The sequence below is a fragment of the Rhea pennata genome, chromosome 9 (assembly GCF_028389875.1).
Source record: "Rhea pennata isolate bPtePen1 chromosome 9, bPtePen1.pri, whole genome shotgun sequence".
In the NCBI taxonomy this organism is placed as follows: domain Eukaryota; kingdom Metazoa; phylum Chordata; class Aves; order Rheiformes; family Rheidae; genus Rhea; species Rhea pennata.
In genome coordinates this window covers 4,916,947-4,937,882 of record NC_084671.1, presented here as the reverse complement: position 1 = coordinate 4,937,882, position 20,936 = coordinate 4,916,947, and the positions used below count along the sequence as shown (strand labels likewise).

The following is a 20,936-nucleotide window of genomic DNA, read 5'->3' as shown; positions in this document are numbered from 1 at the left end:
ATTCATTCACCTGCTTGCATCAGAATTTGTATCTTGTTAATACTAGGCCATACTAGCAAGTACCTTAGAAAAAGGGTTTTCATACTGATGTACACACATACAGATACAAACCCAAAACTGAGTTACACACTTTAAGAATAGTGAATTCTTTTAAAATACAGTTCAAAGCTTTTCAGTGACATAATTATCTCTAGCAAGTAACATACAAGTTCATTTAGATCTCTTAATAGACAAAAACTAAGTACTCTGTATATTTTTACAGTTTTTTGAGTATTGAAATGTGTTACGATGTTATTAACTCGTATCTCAAGCAGAAAAAAAGCCCATGAAAAAAGGGCTTCGCAAGTACCGCCCTCGCCGGTCAGCTACCACAAGAGCCATACAGATCTGTATCACATCACCTCGCCCGGCATGAACGAGTTTTAAAGCGCTGCTGCAACACTCACCACGGAATTACTCGGAAATAAAGCGCCCGTGCCCGACCGAAGACGCCGCTGAGAGGAGCCGAGGATCTCCTCAGAGGAGCGATTCCCGCTTCCCCCGAGGCGAGCGCGCTCCGGGCGCGCGCAACGGGCGCTCTGACAGCAGCAGGTTCTTACTTCCCCCCTCCTCTCCTCCAACTTCTCCTATCGCGGGGAAGCACCTTCCCCGCTCGCCGCTCCTCTCCCCGCCGCAGCTAGAAGGCAGGCGGCGACGCGCCGGCGATGCCTCCCCTCAGGGGAGCGCGCCTCGCCTCAGGCGCTAACGGACGCGCTCGCGCGGGGGCAACGGCCCCCCGCGGCCGTTACCGCGGCCGCCACCCAGCGCGGAGCCAAAGAGCCTCCGCGACCTACAGAGCAAAAGCACGCTAGGAAGGGCTGCGAGCGCACTCACCGCCCCAGTGCCCCAATGCTCCGGCCGCCGCCGCCGCCCCGCTAGTCGCCGGCACCCACTCCGCTCCGCGCTCCGCCGCGGAGAGTGAGCGCGGCGCCTCCGCCACCGCCTAGATATTCCCCCGCCCCGCCCCGCCCCGCCCGCGGAGGCTCCGCCCCCCCTGCCCGCCCCGCGCTCCCATTGGGCGCTCCCTCTAACTCGGGCCTCCTCCAGGTCCCCGCCGGGCGCCGCGCTGCATTGTGGGACGCGCGCCGGCTGGGAGCGGACTCCAAGTCCCAGGGGCCAGCGCGGCCGCCGGCCAGTTCCGGACAACGCCTGGAGTGTGGTAACGGCGGCGGCGGGCGGACGCTTCCTGCTCGCGGGCACTTCCGGCGCGGCGGCGAAGCGCACTGAGGAGCGCGGGGGGTCGGCGGGGCGAGGCGAGGCGCACGGTGAGGTGCCGGCGGGCGCTGGCGCGCGCGCGCTTGGTGTGGGGGGGGGGGGGGGGGTGTCGTTAGTGCGTTCGCTTAGGGCCGCGCTGGGAGCGTAACGCGCCTTCGGGCGTCGGGGCCTGGCTGAGGCTGTGGGGCGGGGGCGGCCGAGGCGCCGCGAGGTGAGCGCGGGCGGGCCAGCCCCTGGCTGCCCCCTTCGCCTCCGCACCTCGCCGCCGCGGGGCGCCGGCCTGGCCCGGCAGGTGACCCGTGTCCCCGTGGGGAGAGGCGGGGGCGCGGCCTGGCGCCGGCTCGTCCTTGCCGCCCTTCCCCCCCCCCCCCCACTACCGGGGCCTTTTTGGGGGGCTTGGGGCCCTCCCGGGCGGGGTTGGGGGGAGCCAGGGGCCGCCGCGGCCAGGGCCGGGGCCCGGGCGCCGCTCTCCGGGGGGCCGCCCGGCCTGGCAGACGTAGGCCCGCGTGTGTATTTTTAGCTCGCGCTAACGTTAGCGAGGAGCGTCGTCAGGTGGCTCGGCCGCGCCGCCGGAGCGTTGCCGTCCCCGCAGCCCGGGGAACGGGGCAGCCCTGCGGCTGCCCGGCTGGCAGCGCGGAGGCAGGGGGCCCCGCAGCGCCGCCCCGCAGCCGGGGCTCGGCCGGCAGCGCCGCCCCGGCCTGCGGAGACGGAGCAGTAAACGCTGCCCCTGTGAACTGCCCCTTTAGCTGGCGACTTTGCTCCGTTCCCGCAGCTTACAGGTGCCGCGGGCCCGGGTAGAGGGCTGAAACCTTGGGCCAGGCTGGTGCCCTTCCTGTGTGCGAGGAAGCAGTTGCTTTCTGCTGTTCGTTTACTTGTTGAAACACGTTTGTGTGTTTGAAAGTGCTTTTGTTTTCATCTATTTTCTAATACTAAATAGAGTATTTGATGAGAATAATAGACACAAATATTATTTTAACTTTCAAATCCCCGAAGAGGGGGAGGAACTTGAAAAAGAAGCTGGCATATGTCCCTTCCATAATGCATGTTAAGAATAGTGATCTGCTTCAGCCAAAACAATTTTTGTATAGATACCAAGTGAAATTGAGGTGCAGTCCAGGAGGATATTCTTGTTCCTCCTGTGGCAAGCACAAAAGCTATATATGTTAGGAAAAATTAAATCATCCTCATTTTGAAGTTCAGCATTGCAAAAGAATGTGAATTAATTATAAGAGTGATTTCAGAATAAGGTTGTATTTTTTTTTAAGATGATCTGATTCTAAAGCTAGACTTCTTGGGTTTATCTGAATTGCTTATATGACTTCTGTATTAGTCACTCTCACAGTAATATAATGCATAAGCAGCTATGCTTTGTCAGAGTAGACTGAAGTGTAAGTGGCTCTAGTGTATTTGGATGAGTGTTTGAAAACTGCCTATGTCTTTAGCAGAAGATGTTTAAAGATCCTTTAAAACTTCAATACTATCTTCTGACAATATTCTTTCTGTTACCTTTTCAGTGAACTACTGGGAATACAAATTAGAACATGGAACTCGTACAGCAGAGTGCCTTTGTAACTGTTTCTGGTTATCTTTACTGATTTTGGAATACAGATCTTGTCATTGTAGTTGAACTGTACACTAATTCCAATGAGTGGTCTGAAAGCGACTGTTGAAACTCTTATTTTGAAATCTCTTCTGCTTTTTTTAAAATCAAAGCTATTGGATCTGATGTTTTGTTGAGATTTTTTTGTGTGTTTGTCTGAAATGTGTTACTAACCACTTTCAGACAGGACACTGGAGAAGATATGTTCTGATCAGGCTTGGCTTTTCAATCCTCATCCCTTTCTCTGTTTCCTAGGCATACATCAACCTTTTCTCCTTATTCGCCTCTTCTAAGGAAAAAATGTCTTGTCTTCATTTTTTTTTTCTATTCCAGATAAGTAGTATGCAGCACAGAGAATGAAAGTAGAGGTAAAGGTGATGTTTTCTTCAGTGTAAACCTTTGGTTTCTCTAAGGGTTGCAGTCACTTAAAGTAGAAACCAATATTTGTTAGTAGATCCAGAGGTGTTTTTTATTTTGAATTTGGGGGTTTTCTTCTTGTAATTTTTTTCAGAGAGTATCAGGTAGTTCTTCACAATATGTATTTCTTGCTTGTCCTTCAAAGCTGAAGCAGGAGGCCTTCAGAAAGTGAATGATAAGCAATTAATTTCCAAATGTCTCAAGCCAGCCTTACCTTCTTAGTATTCTTATTTAGCCAAAGCCTTCCTTGTCTGGGTCTGAAAGATCTGCAGCTTTAGTGTTTCCTGGCAGTCTTTTTGCAGATGCATACTGCATCGTGAAGTCTCTTTGATTTTTAGAAGAAAAGTAGTTCTGCGTCTTAAGTACAAAGCTTAAAGGCTTTATACCATATATTTTTAAGTTATGCAATGGGAAAGATTACAATCTGTAATTGAAGGATAGTGCTAGCAGGTAAGCTAGTATCTGAAAAGGAGGAAGTCTTTTTTTTTTAACTGTTCTTTAAATGCTCATTAATAAGGGAAGCATAATAATGCAACAAGCTGTCTGGGGGTATGTATGCACTTAAAATAGTATATTCATTGCTGTTTCTCCACCTCTTTCTTCTTGGGTGTTTTGGTAAAATGAGAATTTTAGGAGGCTTTTTCTTTAACCTATTGTTCTTGAATCTTTACCACAAAAGGTGGAACAGAACATCTGGGCAATAAGGACAGTTTTTACCAGCAATTGTAGAGTTGTACTTTTGGTTCTACTCTAGAAGCCAACTACTGAAATCATTGATCTGGTAAATCACTACTTGGGCCTTCTTCCTCTTCGGTGCTTTCTTAAAAGAAAGATTGCGGTTAGACGTTAATGTCTAGGTGCTTAAGGTTTTCCAGATTTAAGGTATATGGAGCCTGGAGAGTAGGATAGAGACGGCATTATACTAGCATAGGTAGGTCTACAGATGGCAGGATTTCAGTCCTGAGTTATACATGCATGATGTTTCTGTTGTTTTAAAAAAAAATCTTTTGAGTTATAATTAGGATGCTGTGCTCTCTTTAAACACAATTTGAAAAGCTAGTATTAAAGAAACACCTTTCTTATGTTCATAGATATCTCACTGGCTTTCATGTTGGTCAATGAGCAAATACAAGTTTTGGGAAGATTACTGCAGACTGTAGTGGGATTCTCATTAAGTAGCTCTGTATTCCTGCTGTTTGGTTTAGTCCTTTACCAAAAATCTGTCAATGACATAGATTAGAGAAAGCAAACTTTTACTGTGGTCGCTATTAACAGCAGTTGTAAAATTCAGGAAGAGTGGTGCCTTTTCCTATGTTTGTTTTGGCTTACAGGAAGTTTATCATCTCTCTATTTTTTTATGACATAGTTGAGCAGAATGATTTAAAATATCATTGGGTAGATATTAGAGGAATAGGTCCATCAAAGAATTCCTTGGAATTTGTTAATCAGCTAAAATTTACAGGTTCTCTCAGTGCCTATTCAATAACTGGAATCACAATAGTTTAGTGCTGAAACTTTAAAGCGTGACTTTATTATACCTACTGGCGAACAGACTGTATTTCAATCTGTGGGGTCACTGCAATAAAAATCAGGCTTATGTGCAGTGTATATTTGGCAGTCTGTATTTATTCCCATACAATAGATCTGACTGTTTTCTTGCCTTCTCAGACCAATTAGCAAGTTCTATACCTGTTGAGAAACACCTTTGTGCATCTTCTGATAATAATTTGCCAAGATTTGTTTGAGCTCAATTAGTACAGAACTGCATTGTGCTGTTCTAGTATCAGTTTTTACATTCTCAGGAAGATGAAATAAAATTCTATGAAAACATAAGTTAAATGACTAGTGGAACTAGTCTAAATTTATCTCAATTAAAAGACTGTTTTGAGATTCTAGTGAACTCGGGTTAAGCTTTCCGAAGAGTGTTGCCATAAGTCTTGGTGCTATGCACGTGATAGCTCTTGATTACAGACAAAAAAGATGTTAAAAGCTGCACGATAATTTGCATTTAAACTTTGGCTTTAGTCGGCTCTTCTGAAGACTCATGGACTTTCTAATAATTTATCAAAATAATAGAACTGTTTTCCATTTCCATAGTGATTCAGCCTATAATCAGAATTCAGACCTTCTAAGATACTATTTGTATGTGTTTTAGTGCAGCTATGACAAACTATCTTTCAGTAAAACAAATATGTCTTTTTGGAAAGAGACTATTCACTGCTGCTTTTCACAATTAAAGACTGCAGTACACCTAAATTACACATAACTAGAAAGTGACTTCTTTACATCTGTTATGAAGATGCATAGTGTAGCGATATTAAGTCAGATACACTAGGTAATTGAGTGTCGTGTTATGCAATTATTTTCTATAAACTCAAATATGTTGTGTAAAATATTCAAAAAGAATCTTGACCTGTTAAAAAAAACACAGCATACTTTTACAGAGATTTCTTATGAACTACAGGGTGACCTTTTTTCCACATCTGTTCTGGGTCTGAGCAGTGATCGCTCCATGTTGGAGAGGATGAGCTGGACTGGGTGGAGAACTTCCAAAAACTAGGTTCAGTTACTGGAACAATTTCCTATTGAATTAACATAGCTGTTGACACACCCTGAATGGAAACAAGACTTCTGCTTATATGAAAACAAAGATGTAGTATTCAGACCTCAAACGGGTAGGGAGTACCTGTGTTTGTGTCCTGTAATATTTGTTAATGTTCTTTTCAGCAGAATCATTTCAATAGAATCATAGAATATACATCCAGTTTTAATGCTGTTTCATAACACATGTATTAGTATTTAATATTTACAGTGTTTAATGCTTTTAAACAAAGCTTTTCACATGAAAAGAGTATGAGAGTTGCCAGGAATCTTATGTTGTTGCTTACTAGTGATGGCAAGATTTATGTATTGCATATTAAATAAAATTATTACTTTCAGGAAAATGAGTTATGTAAGAACTTAAGCCAAAGCTTTTCAGTAGTACCTTACTGAAGATATGTTCTCATTTAATAAATTTGAGCTAGGGTTTTGAAATTTCATTAAGTGGAAACAATTACTTAAACTCCTGCCATAAAATAATCTCTACTTTCTGGGCAATAGTAAACTTAATGGTGTTATGTGCCTTTTCATTTTTAGAAACTTCAGTTGTAAGCAGTCTTTTTTTTTTTTTTTTCCCTCATGCATCCTAAGGATGATATACTTTTAAAGTTCTTTATTCTTACACAACGAGGAAAAAGAGGAAACGCTTCAGTGAATGAGGAGTTTTATGCTTCTATAGCATATTTCTTGAGAAGTGGGTCTTTGAATGAGGATGACAATGGAAGAGATGAAGAATGAAGCAGAGACCACTTCTATGGTTTCCATGCCACTTTATGCTGTAATGTACCCTGTCTTCAATGAGGTAAGCTACATGCTTTTGCTTTAGAATGCAATAAACATGTTTACGTTGGGAAGTATGATCACAGTAATAAGTTACTCATCTTGATATGGAAAGCTTTGTGCCACAGATCTAGCGCCATCTTTTTTCTGTAGATTTGGTTTTTTAATCCTTTTCATGAAGGCAACACTTCAGATTCTTCAAAGGTTGCTGGTTATCTTGGCCCTGATCTGTTTTCCTTAACTTTTGCAGTAGACAGGATTTTCACAAAAAAGGTTGAATGATAGTGCACAACATAGAAGTTAATGGTTAAACCAATATTGCAGTAAAACTATAAGGTTTTTTTTTGAATGTGCAGTTCCTCTGGAGATAACTCCAGAAAAAAAACAAAACTGATTTACAATAAAGAAAGAAACACTAAAATAGTTATTTCAGCTATAATAAGTGCAGATACAATATAGCTATAGTAATGTACAGTTACCTGTGAACAGTATGGTGTCTCTTATTTTTGTTGCTACTGGCTGTAATGGCTGTGATTTAATAGGATATTTCTCTTTCTGCAAGTACGGGAGACGCTCAGGATGTTTTCAGAAGCTTCTTTGGAACTGCAACTGCAGGCTGGACAAAATCAAAACATGTCCAGTCATATGTTTGGGTTTTTTATGCTTGTATTTAGGGGGGCAAGTTTTTTTCCATTTGGGAGCAAAGTTCTTATTTCTCCTTCAAATCAGACCAGTCATTTGGATTCTCTGTATGTTCTCTGTTGCCTTATGCTCTGTAAGGTAAGACCTGAGTGCTTGACTTGTTTTGTTCTGATAACATTAGAATTGCTAATCATTCTAAACTTTCATTGCAGCTAGAAAGAGTAAATCTATCTGCAGCTCAGACACTGAGAGCAGCTTTTATTAAGGTGAGCAGTAACTTGTATTGACAAATGATTATTTGGAATGTAAACTATCTGTAATGAAGCTTAAAATAACTTTCAGCTGTCTTGCTTCCCTGTACTGTCTTGTTTTAAGACTGCCTTATTCATAATCCATAATCTTAAATACCCATGTGTATCTGTATATATGTATCTGTGGACAATTGCATGGATTGGTAATATCCATCTGTAAGTTAGACAAGTGTGGCCATACATGTTATGAATAGGAATCTGAAAGATTTAAGACATGACATGTATAAAACTGCTCGATTATACCTATGTTGTCCATGTTATACAAAAGCTTAAATGAGGGGGCAGTCAGTGAAGGCAGGGCAAAAATGATAAAGGTAACAAAATTTTAGTACACATGACAAGATTATTTAGAGTAGACATTTATGGGGAAAGAGGTATGTAGCAATCTGCAAAAACTATTTATAAAATGAATAGATATGGGATTTGATTATTATTTGGCTGAGAGAAGGATTCAGTGTTTGTTGTATTTGTAGTGTGAATACCTCCAATGTTAGTCTAGTTGAGCTTGACTTAGGTGCCTGCTCTCAATCAAGAGTAGCTTTTCCAAAGAAGCGAGTGAGATGATGTTTGAGCATATGATGTGATTTGTAAGAAGCAGACTTATAAAATCTCTTGTGGAAATGGAGTAAAATCCCTGTGGTTGACACAGAACAAAATGTTCTACATACTGGGATTTAATTCACTAAAAATTTGTTTATAGGAATAAAACAAAATGTAGAGAATTTCATTATGGAGTATTTCTTACCCAAATTGAAATGAATGGAAAAGTTTATTGGGAAGGTTGCCTATGCAAAGCCACTGATGTAGTCTAAGAAAAATGGATGTTGCAGTAGAATGGTGTACAATGCAATCTGCTTTTTTAAGCCCCTTAGACTCTTAAAGTTTCTAGCAAACTCCTGCTGTATGAGAAGTACTTTGCATAAAAGTCTGCCTTTTGGCTTGCAGTGTTCAGGTCTTGCATGTCTAAATAAAAATCTTTGCAATGTAGGCTGAAAAAGAAAATCCAGGTCTCACACAGGACATAATCATGAAAATTCTGGAGAAAAAAAGCGTGGATGTGAACTTCACAGAATCTCTTCTGCGTATGGCAGCTGATGATGTAGAAGGTAAAAAATCTCATCCCTGATGTTGAATAAGTGTATTTTTAATTATACTGATACCTAAGAACATGCATTTCTCCACTTAGTTTCAAAATATAAGTTTCCTATTATTCTGCGTTGTAGAAGAATAGTAGTACTTTCTGAATACCTCTTTCAGAAATTAATCTCCCAAACATACTTGACCAATAAAAGAAAAAGGGTGAATTTTTAGAACTTAGATTTGTGTGGGGGAATTGTGTAGTTTGCCTTTTACAGTTTAAACAACTAGAAATAAAGCAAATATAGCGGGAGAGGATATAACTTGTCTTTCTTTTCCATGCTTCAGATAACTAGCTGTAGTTATATGAGTGAAAAGCAGCTTTAAGTTTTCTTTAATATTGCATTTGATTAGTGTAATTTGAAGCATATCACACTGATAAAATAACATGGACACTTGTTCAGATTTCCAACACTAAAGGTATTTGTGCTGTGCATCTGTTGATACCAAGTGTGTCCATTGCAGTTTTGTGGATGTGGCTATTTGTTGTTCACCTTGAAATGAGACATGAGGATACTGCTGCATTTTTGAAGTAGAAATTTTAGCTGTCACTGGAAACTTGAAGAAACTAATGGTGTATTTGAATGTTCTCCTTGTTAGAATATATGATTGAAAGACCAGAACCGGAATTCCAAGACCTGAATGAAAAGGCACGAGCACTTAAACAGATTCTTAGCAAGATTCCTGATGAGATAAATGACAGAGTGAGGTTTCTTCAGACAATCAAGTAAGTACTACATTATGTATTTATCTGAAGATCAGGATCAAAACATTTTGTCCTTCAACATGACAAACTAAAAACCAATTTGTGTGCTGGTACTTGCTGAGGCAAGTGATTTCTGGGGAATGTGGCTAAGCCAAGTCAGGATGACCAATGTTGTGTTTTAAATAAGCTTACTGTCTGTGTGTAGTTGGGAAGAAGCATTAGTTTCGTTCTTCATTAATTTTGCTTGGGCGGAACTTCTCTGACCAGATAAAACTTCAGTTCTAACAGTCATGAAAAGCTGAATTAATTTTTTTTTCCTCATATAAGAAATAATTTGTGGCCACATTCATAAAAAGCTGCATAACATATAAGATTCTGAATCTGTTTACAGTATACCATTTATATTGTTACAGATTTAATTAAAATGACTGTACAAACTTGTACTATTACTATTGTGATACTTGTCTTGAAATCCTAGGAAGTCACTCTACCCGTGTATAGAATTCTCTAGTTCATGACTGTGAAATAATAAAATAGTAAATATGTGCTAGGAGCTGTTTTGTTGACATAATATGCTGTATTCAGTGGTTGAAAATTTGAACCTTTACAGTGATAGTACCTTAATTGTGCTATTGTAATTATGTTTAACTTTTGCAACTTCTTTCATTTTAAAGATATGTAGATCACATTGATATGAAGCTACATAGCTGCCCAAAGCAAACATAATGGCATTTGTTTAATGAATATTGAGTATTTAATTTCCTTTGGTTTCATGTTTAAATTCGTTTGTTCCCTTTTATACTCTAAACTGTATGTGCACATAGAGCTGTTTAAGTATTGTTTGTAGTAGTAGGACTAAAAAGGCCTCTTCAATATGCAGTATTATGCAACCTTTTAAAATTAGGTAAGGTTTTTATAGTTTTGCCTCTTATCTATATCTAATAATGAGCTTCTTGGAAGTCAACTCTCCTCCTCGCCTGTCCTTCCCTCAAAAATACAGTTCTCCTAGCACTTCAAACTAGGGAATTCTGTCTCTTTGGAGTACAGGCAAGGAGTAAGGGAATAGGATCTGGAACCTCCTAAAGGTTGCAGAGAAACATTGTCAGCAGTAGATCTCTCTCAGGACTATCTTTATTCTGTTGTTACTGCACACACAAATTCCTTTTTCTTTATTTGCTGGGGATCAAATAAACAGATTGTGTAGTCAGTCTGACAGGAGTGGGTGGGAGGGGTTCCATCTCCTGCAAAGAATTCTTAGACTAATTCATTTACTTACATTTACTCATTCAAATACTTGGTAAACCAGTTAGTTTACCTGACCTAGTTTTTACTCGTAAACTATATTAGTCTTTTCTCTCCCGCTGCAACCCTCGCCTGCAGGTTCTTTTCCAATATGGAGGGCGTTCTGTCTTTTGGAATTTAGCTTCAGCAAGGAGTTAAAGTGTATGGATTTCTCTTAAGAGAGTAAAGTCAGTAGAGAATTTGTATATCTTAAGATTGCACAGAACACTTAATGAATCACAAATATTAAATATGAAACACATGGCCAAAGTCGTCGTATTCATGTGAAGTCTTAAGCTTGGTTTATTGAATGGCTTGCAATTAATTTTGGATTCACTATACTTTATTGATGTATTTTTGAAATATCATTGATCTTAAAAGCAAGAAATTACTTTGTAGCACTGCAGCAGAAAAGTACGAGAGTATACAGAATATCTGCATACTCTGCCTAGTGAGTAGAAAATATCTTGAATACTCTGAAATGCAAAAAGTTATCAAATATTTAATAAAGGTAATGCATCATATACCCACAAAACTACAACTCTGTCTCTCCTGATGTTATTGACACACCTAATGGTACTTATATAAGGAATAAAGAATTTTGATACAGAGTATTGGTAAATACTTTTCAATATAGCAAGAGGGGAATTTTAAGTCTTTTTAATGGTAGGTGCTTCTGATCAGTTTGAACTATGTAGCAATACATTCACCACCCTTTAGGAAGGGATGAGGGGATCTGTTTACTATTACTAAGGTCTCAATGAAGACTTTTTCATTCCATTGCTTCTATGATGCTAATCACAAAACACTTCAACATAGAGAGTGACTCATGACTCTTAATGTGGAAAAAAGTTGAAGGTGGAAAAAAATTGAAGGATCAAACACTGTGTTTAGGTCTAAATGTTTAAAACAGTTGTAGAAGAGGTTAGCACCTCTGCTCCTGTTGAACATAGCTTGATACTTGCATATGAATGAGTGAATAGAGTTGAATATTTTTAACAAGAGCCCTATGTCACTAGACAGAATTTAACTTGCTGATGACTAATTTGAATTACCTTGTAACTTGACAAGTTCTTTGCATTAGGTCTTACTACATCCTACCTAACATTCATTCTATAAAGTAGAGAATGTTCTAAGAAATATGATTTGACTGCTTGTAGAAGGGGATTAAATTCAAGCCTTTAATTAGGATAATTTAAGGATATTACAACTATCTTTTTTTATTGCCAAATAGGGACATCGCGAGTGCAATAAAGGAACTTCTTGACACAGTAAATAATGTCTTCAAGAAATATCAATACCAGAACCGGAGGGTATGTGAAATAACTTCTTTATACAGCACTTTTAATAGTATAAGAGGAAGCATATCCTTATGATCAAAGGATGAATAGGAGAGCTTAACTGGTTGATGATAGAATGTGTAGCCAAAGAAAAATTTCAAATAGACATACTGCTTTAGAAAGAAACTTTTTTATGAAAAGTATCAGTTTAGTAGGAATGGGATCATTTCTCTGTATATCTTCTAGAATATTTACATTTCTGTATGTATATATTTTTAACCTATTTTCCCTTTTCTTAACTTACTGAAGACCCTTACTGTGGGCAATAGTTACATGAAAACTCTACTTCTGTTACTTTTGTTTTCTTAGGCACTTGAGCACCAAAAGAAAGAGTTTGTAAAATACTCCAAAAGTTTCAGTGATACTCTGAAAACCTATTTTAAAGATGGAAAGTGAGTATGCTTTTGTAATGACAAACTGTACTTAATGAAAAAGAATCTTGTATTTAACTGGCATGATTGGAAAGATCAGATAAGCTTTTGGGCATAAACAGGCTTCCTCAGGGCTTATCTAATTTTTTTATCCACCTAGATTCTGAGTATGTCCTCAGACCTCATTGTGGCTGCTTTAAAACAGTATTCATTTTGTAATGCAGTTGTGAGAAGGGAAAAATTATTTTGAGACACCATACAACATCAATGTACAGTATTAGCTTTGAATTCTTATGCTTGTAGTTAAGTTGCATAGTCTCATGTGGTGTTTTTGTGTATGTATATGCAAGGAAAACTTATGAATACTTTATTTGAAACAAATAACTTCCCTATTTCAAAATATCATTTGCAAAACACTGTGTATCTCTGTGGCATTTTTAGGTGACTTAAATTTTTATCATAATTTTTTGTAGCTACTCAGTACACTGTAATATTTGGAATGACTCAGCAGATTAATCTTTTTGTTGTTTTCTTGGAAGTTTTTCTTGTGTATCTGGTGGCCCCAGCACTAAACAAGATACAGTCATACTTAGATACAATTACTTAATTACTTGGCTAAAAATTCAGTGACACCCCCGCCGCACACACATATCCCCCCTTATCTTTATGTATGCATGCTCCATATCTGTTGAGGAAAATATCCCCACTGCAGAGTGTAGTGTTCAGCACTGGGTGGAAGGAAAAAAAAAGACCATCTGTTCAAATGTTTTTAGTGTTAAAGCCCCAAAACTAAGTGATTGATGTTGTAGGTTCCTGCTAATAAATGATAGGCCTGTTTGCACTGGTAGGTCTAAAAAGGCTGTTTGCTGGCTATAAACTTAAGTTAGATCACAATATTGTGAAGCACATCAAGGTGCTTCTCTTTTGGAAAGTCTAGAGGCTATTATATTTAGTTACCCAGACTTAATATTATTTTATTCAATGACATGACACATTTCTAAAGATGTCTGAAGTATTTTTTCTTTTCTAACAGGGCAATAAATGTGTTCATAAGTGCCAACCGACTAATTCATCAAACCAACTTGATACTCCAGACCTTCAAAACTGTGGCCTGAAAACTGTATATGTTGAGTTGTACTTTTCAATGGTGGATAGGGTACCTTTATATGTAAATTTTAAAGTTTTGACTGTATAAATTATCAGCCTCCCTTGAAGGGGCCTAATGCAGGATTTTGAATGGGATTATTGCCATCTTACACCATATTTTTGTAAAACATTGTAGCTTAATCATAATCTCACAATGAAGATTTTGCATCACTTTTTGCTATTATCATTCTTTTCAGAATTATAAGCCAAAAGAATTTACGCCTTAATGTGTCATTATGTAACATTCCTTATAAGAATTGTAAATATTTGGTGTTCTGTTTCTGACATTTTAACTTGAAAGCAGAAAAACTGCAAGATTATGTATTTAACAATATTGGTGGCAAATATTCAATAAATAGTTTACATCTGTTAGACTGTCCTTTTGTATGTGAACAGAAATGCTTACTGCAGAATATTGATTAAATGGAAGAAATTCAAATTATTTGGGTGCTTAAGGCCTTTGGCAGTTTAGATCAGTATAAAAGTGAATTTTTTTTAAAGCTGAGATTTTGACTGTCATCCAATATTAGACCAGAACACCTGAAAAATTATATTAAAATATCTTTGGCAAAATTATAAAGAATGCCAGAAGTGAGGTGTGTATTTTGTTTTTGATAGATATTAATCCCACTTTAATCTTTTGTTGGTGGCAGATTAGCAGGCTTTGCTCCTAGAATATTTCAGGATTTTGAGTACAGAATTACTTTTTAAACATATGTATCTGAGTGTGCAGCAAAGGGTCCAATTCAATATTTTGAGACAACAAATTTTTTAATTGGTACCCTTTTGGCAGCAGGGGGCCTCTTCTGGGTAACGCCAGTGATGTTTCTGCTATGTATGCCATAGAAGGCACTTTTTTTAAATTTAAATCATGTGAGACCTAGATTGTTAAATTTCACTGTTACGCAGATGATGAAGAACTGCTGATGGACAAAGACTCAAATCTTACCACTCCAGTTGCATGGCAATATGCCACTTACTCTACTGAATATTGCATGCCCCTTCAAAATGCAAATTGAGTTTATTTCGAAATACAAAGAATCTTCATAGAATTGATTGCTGAAAACTTTATTTGGTCTTTGCATTGAAATGACTAGTAAATTTAGGGAAAAATCTGACGCAGTTTATAAACCTGTAGAAGCTGTCTGTGGGAAGATCACTTCCGACTGAAAAGCACAATTGCTACAGGGCTATTCTTTGTTTAGGTGTTAATGATGAAGAGGAGGTATGGCCAGACATCTTTGCATGCTGTGGCCTTGTGCTGCCCTGCTCTTTGGGAGAAGACTCTTACCTCGAGTGCAACAGCTGGGGTTATCTGCCTGAATAGTCTAGAAGTGGAAAAATGGACATGTGCATCCTGCCAAAATTACTCTGGATGTTCTGTTGTATCTCTGTACGTAGTAAAATTTCCTTGATAAATATTCCAGCAGTACTGAGATGTAACAAAGATGTAAAGGAGGATATGGAGTGAAAATGAGTTCTTGGAACATAGGTTGTGAATTTCGTGCTTATCTAAAACTATCAACGGAGTCCCGAAAGGTTTGCTATTCAGGATGTTTTCTGTTGTGACAGTGGTGTATTGACAGTGGTGTCTTTTTGTTTACGAGCAAGTTGAGCTCAGTAAAGTTACAAAGGTAATTGTTTATACACTGTTTATAATTCTTACAACTTGATATAGTATCCATTGACATGCTGAACTGTCATTTTTTTTGAAAGTGGTAAAAGTAACTGCTAGCTAGCATCAGGAAGGAGGCACTTGGTCTAATTTACAGTAGTACTTAACTTGCATCTTTTGAGTTGTGTAGGTAAAAAGGTTTACTAGTCTTCCTTGTGGATGATGGTAGCTTAGTAATTAAGACCTAGTAACACAAGGCTTAACTAAAACTAGTAAGTTAGGTGGATGTAAGGGAAAGATGTACAGTTTTTGATACTTAATTTGCATTGAAAGTGTATTTGCTGTTGGCAAGTGTACCCTGTTAACGGTGGTTTTTATGAGTGACCTATGACAGCTTGGTTTGTGCTTCATGAATTGGACCCCGTTCTAATAAAATCACTGCCTGCATCAAGAGAGGACCAGTAACGGGAAGAACAGCTAGTGCTGGCCAGCCTTACTGACTGACTGATGATAGCGTGTTTACATACTTGTTCTGCAGGTGGTTCAAAACAGTGTGTGTGTGTACGTGCACGTTATATAAATATATATGTATATAAATGAAATCTACACACACACCTATGTACATAAGCTTTTTATGACTTGTTCCCAAACAGAATGATGTATTATGCCCTGGTAACTGATTCCTTGAAGTTGGAATCAGAGGCTATCAAGAAGTGAACTGTTTCTCAGTTCTTCCAAACGTCCTTATCAGGTAAAGGTACCTAGTATAGCAATAAGCTTCAAGTTGTCTGACCAATGCATTTTGTTTTATGTTTAACCTTATTGTGTGTTTTGCCATTCTTAAAAATGGAAAATTACTCATTTTAATCGTTGTCTGATAATGGAAATACTTTACTTGATATATTCAGGTCACACTCTCTCCTTGTGTACAGTGAATCCATATCTAGTGATTTTTAACAAACATTGCTTTAATCTTCCACTAACTAAGAGCTGGGGCATAGATCTGTCTGAGCTTTACTGTGATTTTGCACTTTATGTTCAAATTATCTGAGTCGCTAGTGATAAGTTTCTGTTTAAAGAGATTTCTAATACAGCAACTAAAGTGCTACTAATTGCTATTATAAAATTTCAGCTGCTGTGAATGTAGGTTATAACTGCTACAATGTTAACAGACAAATCAATCTAATAAAATTAAAGCTTTGCATATTTGGTATCTTTATGAAGCAAAGAAACATGACTTGTCTTAATTGCTTGATTTGTTTTGATGGTCCTTTCTCAGCATATAAAAAAAATGTGAAGAAAAGCTTAGACCAAGTTCTGACTAAAAGGTGTTTGTTTTAATATTCATAAAATGAAGGTTTTTACAAACTGATAAAATGTGCGCGGTGCCTAGCTCAGTATAAGCCTTATCTTGAGCTGACATCGTAACATGGCAGGTATGAAAATTGTTGGGAAAACTTGTTGGGGCCCAGTGTCTGCACTTCGATTTACCTGGACAATAACATGGTGATAAGGTATGAATGCTGAGGTTAAGCCTTCTTTTTGTGTGATTCTATCTTGGTTAGTACAGAATTGTACCCTGTCTTTTTATTGTTCCCTTTCAGATCTTCCATTGTGTATCCAGAGAAGAAATTTATCTTGTTTATTCTGCAGATGTTATCTCATCTTTTGATTTTACAAAGATGCCATATGTATACTACTTTATGAATTGAATGAGGAGTGGAAGGAAGGTTGTCTAGATGATACTACCACAAATCTGAGTTTGCTTATTCCATTATGAAAAGAATAAAAGGGAGACGAAATAAATGTAATTCAAAATGTGTGATACTAATAACTGTAGTTGGTGCTGCAGTTATTATTGCTTATCTTTGGAGTAGACACTAGCTATTCTGCTCAGGAATATTGCTTTGTTATAGGAGTATTTTAGGAGCTGCCCAAACCACTGTACTACAGTCTGGCTCCATCTTCCTGCAGGACTCTTCTGGTCTTTCTGAAAGGGCATTGCAGTGGGTTTCCACTCGGACTGTAGGAACTTTCTGGCTTTGCATAAGGATTCAAAGCATTAGTTAACTTTGTCATTTTTCATTGCAGTTTTCCTGTTTCTCCTCTTGCAGTCTTCTGAGCAGAGACTGGTAGGAAAGGAATTTCAGGAACAGAACAACTTACTAGCTGCAACGTTATGGCTAGGAAAAAAAAAAAAAAAAAAAAAAAAAGGACTGAAAAGATGCTCCAAGATTAAGTTTGGCCTTCTGTTACAGAGTGTAGCAAACTTACAAGATGGTCACTAGTTTACCAACCTGTATTTTAATAGCAGCTTTTTTGTCCCCATTCCTTTTGTTAGAAGTGATTTTAAAACAGTTGTGGGGGTGGGGGAGGAGGGAGAGAAGGGGACACTTTTCAAATATGGAAGCCTAATCTAAAGCGTAAATTAATCAGAAAGAATCGATTAACCTTGTCCGTAATTCTTTTTCCCCTTTTCTCGCTTTAGTTTTCTAATGTATTAGGGGGAGCTGACTGTATCCCATCCTTGGCTTCACTTTTTAAAGATAAAGAATCCCAAGCTCTTGGTCTTTCTTAAAAATAGCAGAAGTATAGAAGTATATTGCTAAACTTTTTCCTTCAAGGCTGAGACAAAACAATTTATCCTTACATTTGTAGCACAAAGTTGAATTTTGGCACAGAGGAGTTGCCTCCTCCAAAGTGGAGGAGCAGGGCCTGGCCGTTTCAGAGATTTGTTGTATGAGATTTTATTTCATAATTGTATCTGTTAGACTTGCACAGTGGGTAATACCTTTTTTCCAAAGGTGAATTACTGCTCAAGGACAAGTGATGGGTGTAATAGAAGCATGAGTGCCGTAAGTTTTAAAATAGAGAATCAATTATCAACTATAATTCACTTAAACTTCCTTCCTGCTGCTGGGTATCTAATCTCAGAAGCCACAGTAAAAAAAGCTGTGGAGAAACCTGAAAGCAGGCAGAATATAACATTTAAGAAAATACAGGACACTTTCATGGTAAGTGAATTTTCTAATTAAAATGTTAATTAGAAGAACTTTGCATAGCTTATCAAGAAAATGTAGTAACCATTTTTCACTGATGTTTGCATAACCATGTAGTATTAATAATTGTGCTTGCTTTTCTGTACCTGCTTAATGAAAGTGGCGAACAGAATTTCCATACATGGTTTGGAGTGTGAGATCAGATGTTCCCATCAAGAATGTAATGTGGTGAGGGTAACAAATACTGTCTGGGAAGGGTGAGAAGCAAAATTCAGACCTAGCTGTAGGCTTCCTCTGATTTGCCTGAATTAGACAGATGCAGATGTTTGCGAAGCTTTCCCAGCATCAGACGTGCTCTGTAGTTCACTCATAGTAATTCAGGTCACCCAAAATAATATCAGGAGGCAAAAATTGTATGACAATGTATTAGTAGAGAAAATAAATCTAAGTTTCTGCTCTGAACTACTTAGCAGACTTAGTTTGCCAAAAGTTTTGCCTAAGTTTAAGAAACCTTCTGAATGACAGTTGCTCTGAAGTTTCACAAAGAACTTTTGTGGCTGCAAAGAGTAAGGGGAGGTGGGGGGAAATGTGTACTATTTCTTAAGTATCTATGAGGCTTGTGGAAGAACTGAAAATAGAAGCTAAATTTTACTTTCCTTTTTGGTATTGTTTTAAAAAAACAAAAACTAAATCAAAACTTTAACACCAAAGCCTTTTGCAAGTAAGTATTTTCTATCAGAGCAATATCCAAGTAAGAACTGAGCTAGTCTTTTTAAAAAAGAAATACATGTTAGCCACAAAAGCTAAGTATGTTTTTTCCTTCCAGCATAACAAGAGAGCTCGTATCAAATACAAGCAATAACATCAACTGCTAATGATGCCAAAGTAAGTAAACTTCAACCTGTTGACCTCTTTTTATCTGGAGGTTTTTCTCATGAACATGCAATAATGCTTCTGTAATTCTCTGCCAATATTTGGAAGCAACTTGCATTAGCAAAGTAATGTGTAAGGAAAATACAGCTGAGGTGCAAAAAAAAGGGGAAAAAAACCTGTTGTAATCATGTCCATCAGACATAAATTAAACTGCAGGGCTGACACACTGGAATAATCAGTGATCAAAACTGCTATTTGGCCAACTCTCATTTATTGAGGTGTCAAGTGTGATGTGTAACCTTGTGGCAGTGCTTCATCTGCAAGGTCACTGAGCCTGCAGGACACGTGCAGCGTTCTCACTTCATCCACACTGGTTAGGATACAGAGGGAGGCACAAGATATGTGAGCTGATGCTGCTTTTGTTTACCCAGTTCTTGAAATGGTCGACCCCAGGAAATACCAGCTTAAATAAAGAATCGGCAGCTGCCACTTCTTCCACTAAATATATAGTGCAACTCTAAAATGTAAAACCGAAGAATCAGGTGCTAACTTCTTGGTGTCCAGAGAGCATTTAATGAGTATCAGCACAATCATTCTGTAGCGCCACATGCTGCGACATAGCCTGAGTTACAGTTTAGGTTTATAGCAGGCACCTGTGGCCTCCGGGTCTGGTGCTCAGGGCAGGTTGGCCAAAGCGATTCGAATCCCTGTTCTGTGCAAGGCAATAACCTTAGCTCAGGGGCATCATCTCTGGCACAGACTTTCCATTTGATTCCAGGCTCTTCTGCTCCTATAGCCTTTGAGGCTGCTTAAAATGAATGGAGTTCATCTGTACAAGGTACAACTGCACTCAGCAATTTATTTTCATAGCAGCAATCATTGGGCTTCCTTCGGTGTTCAGTCTGCAAACTCCAATTTCTGTTCTTCTCCAGACTATTAGTCACTGTCTTTTGAGCCTGACTTTAGGAACAAGTGGAAAAATGCATCATCTAAAATGCCTAAAACAGATGGATTTTAGTAGGGAAGTCATCCAGCTGCAAACTTCTGTACATCTCCAGATAATCTGTCACTTTGAATCAAGTTCCTGGAATTAAATTATAAGTTTGAAGCTTTGTGAGTTTTCCAGACTTCTTAATAGTTAATTCTAAACCCATATGCTCTGCTACTTATATGCTGTAGAGGCAAAATTTCTGATCACTTCTGTATTTACAAAAATTATTTGGAGGAAAAGTATGATAGAAGTGAATGAAAAACTTGGCCTTAACACTTGTTTTTCTTGATCTCTGAAAATTATCCAAAATGTAGAGTGTTAGTCTTGCTTTATTTTGCTTGCTTGGAATTACAAAATAGTTTTCCCTCTAAATGTTTAAGGAAGCTTGCATCAAGTCTTGGATGTGTGGCCATTCATCTCAGTAGAAGCTGACCAGCTTGTTGTTACAGACACTGTGCACGTTTATTGGCTGATGGCATGACAGTGCTTCCTACAGTTAATGCTGCCTCGTTCCTCCTATCAAATGATTAAGCCTCTGTTGCTTATTTTTAATTCCTTTTATTGTACTGTTACAGTATAGCCTAATACGTGGGGAGTTAAAATGTTCTGGGTGGTTTTTAGGATTGGTAGTGAAATGTGGCTATGTTGCTGAAATGATCTCCCCTTCTATGGAGCAAAGGAGTTCCACAAGTTGTTCTACAAGTCTACATAGTTCAGATTTTTGTAGCAGAATTTTCAACAGAAACAAAAGAGATGATTTTACATTTATTTTGTCTGTGAGCTATTAAAATAGAATTCAGAAATCCATTGCATAATCTATATCCATCATAGACAACATGCCAGAAATGCTTTCTTTTGGTCTCTCCAGTGAA

General features: G+C 38.6%; 2 protein-coding genes across 4 annotated transcripts in view; one reads left to right on the top strand and one right to left on the bottom strand.

The window, feature by feature from the left end:
* SERPINI1 (serpin family I member 1) overlaps positions 1-969 on the bottom strand; it is a 48,825-nt gene extending 47,856 nt beyond the window's left edge. The window contains exon 1 of one of the 2 annotated variants that reach the window (XM_062582731.1): positions 874-969. The gene's annotated coding sequence lies outside the window, so the exon portion shown is untranslated. Of the gene's footprint in view, positions 1-446; positions 530-873 lie in introns of those variants that run through there. The other variant, XM_062582732.1, reaches the window with a different exon arrangement.
* A 219-nt stretch (positions 970-1,188) lies between these two features.
* On the top strand, positions 1,189-14,638 carry PDCD10 (programmed cell death 10). 2 transcript variants are annotated; one of them, XM_062583130.1, is made up of 9 exons: positions 1,189-1,304; positions 5,774-5,946; positions 6,464-6,674; positions 7,507-7,560; positions 8,594-8,711; positions 9,343-9,469; positions 11,964-12,042; positions 12,379-12,461; positions 13,474-14,638. In XM_062583130.1, exons 3-9 carry the CDS (start codon positions 6,579-6,581, stop codon positions 13,553-13,555), a joined length of 639 nt encoding a protein of 212 aa, XP_062439114.1. In that variant the 5' UTR covers positions 1,189-1,304; positions 5,774-5,946; positions 6,464-6,578; the 3' UTR covers positions 13,556-14,638. The 2 variants fall into 2 exon arrangements, with proteins under 2 accessions (XP_062439114.1, XP_062439113.1); XM_062583129.1 differs by lacking the exon at positions 5,774-5,946.
* The last annotated feature ends 6,298 nt before the right edge of the window (positions 14,639-20,936 follow it).

Excerpts from the sequence above, each read along its gene's own strand:
- PDCD10 (XM_062583129.1), top strand. The coding sequence starts at position 6,579 with ATGAGGATGACAATGGAAGAGATGAAGAATGAAGCAGAGACCACTTCT. Across the intron at positions 8,712-9,342 it reads GGCAGCTGATGATGTAGAAG|AATATATGATTGAAAGACCA; the intron begins GTAAAAAATCTC and ends TCTCCTTGTTAG. Across the intron at positions 12,462-13,473 it reads ACCTATTTTAAAGATGGAAA|GGCAATAAATGTGTTCATAA; the intron begins GTGAGTATGCTT and ends CTTTTCTAACAG.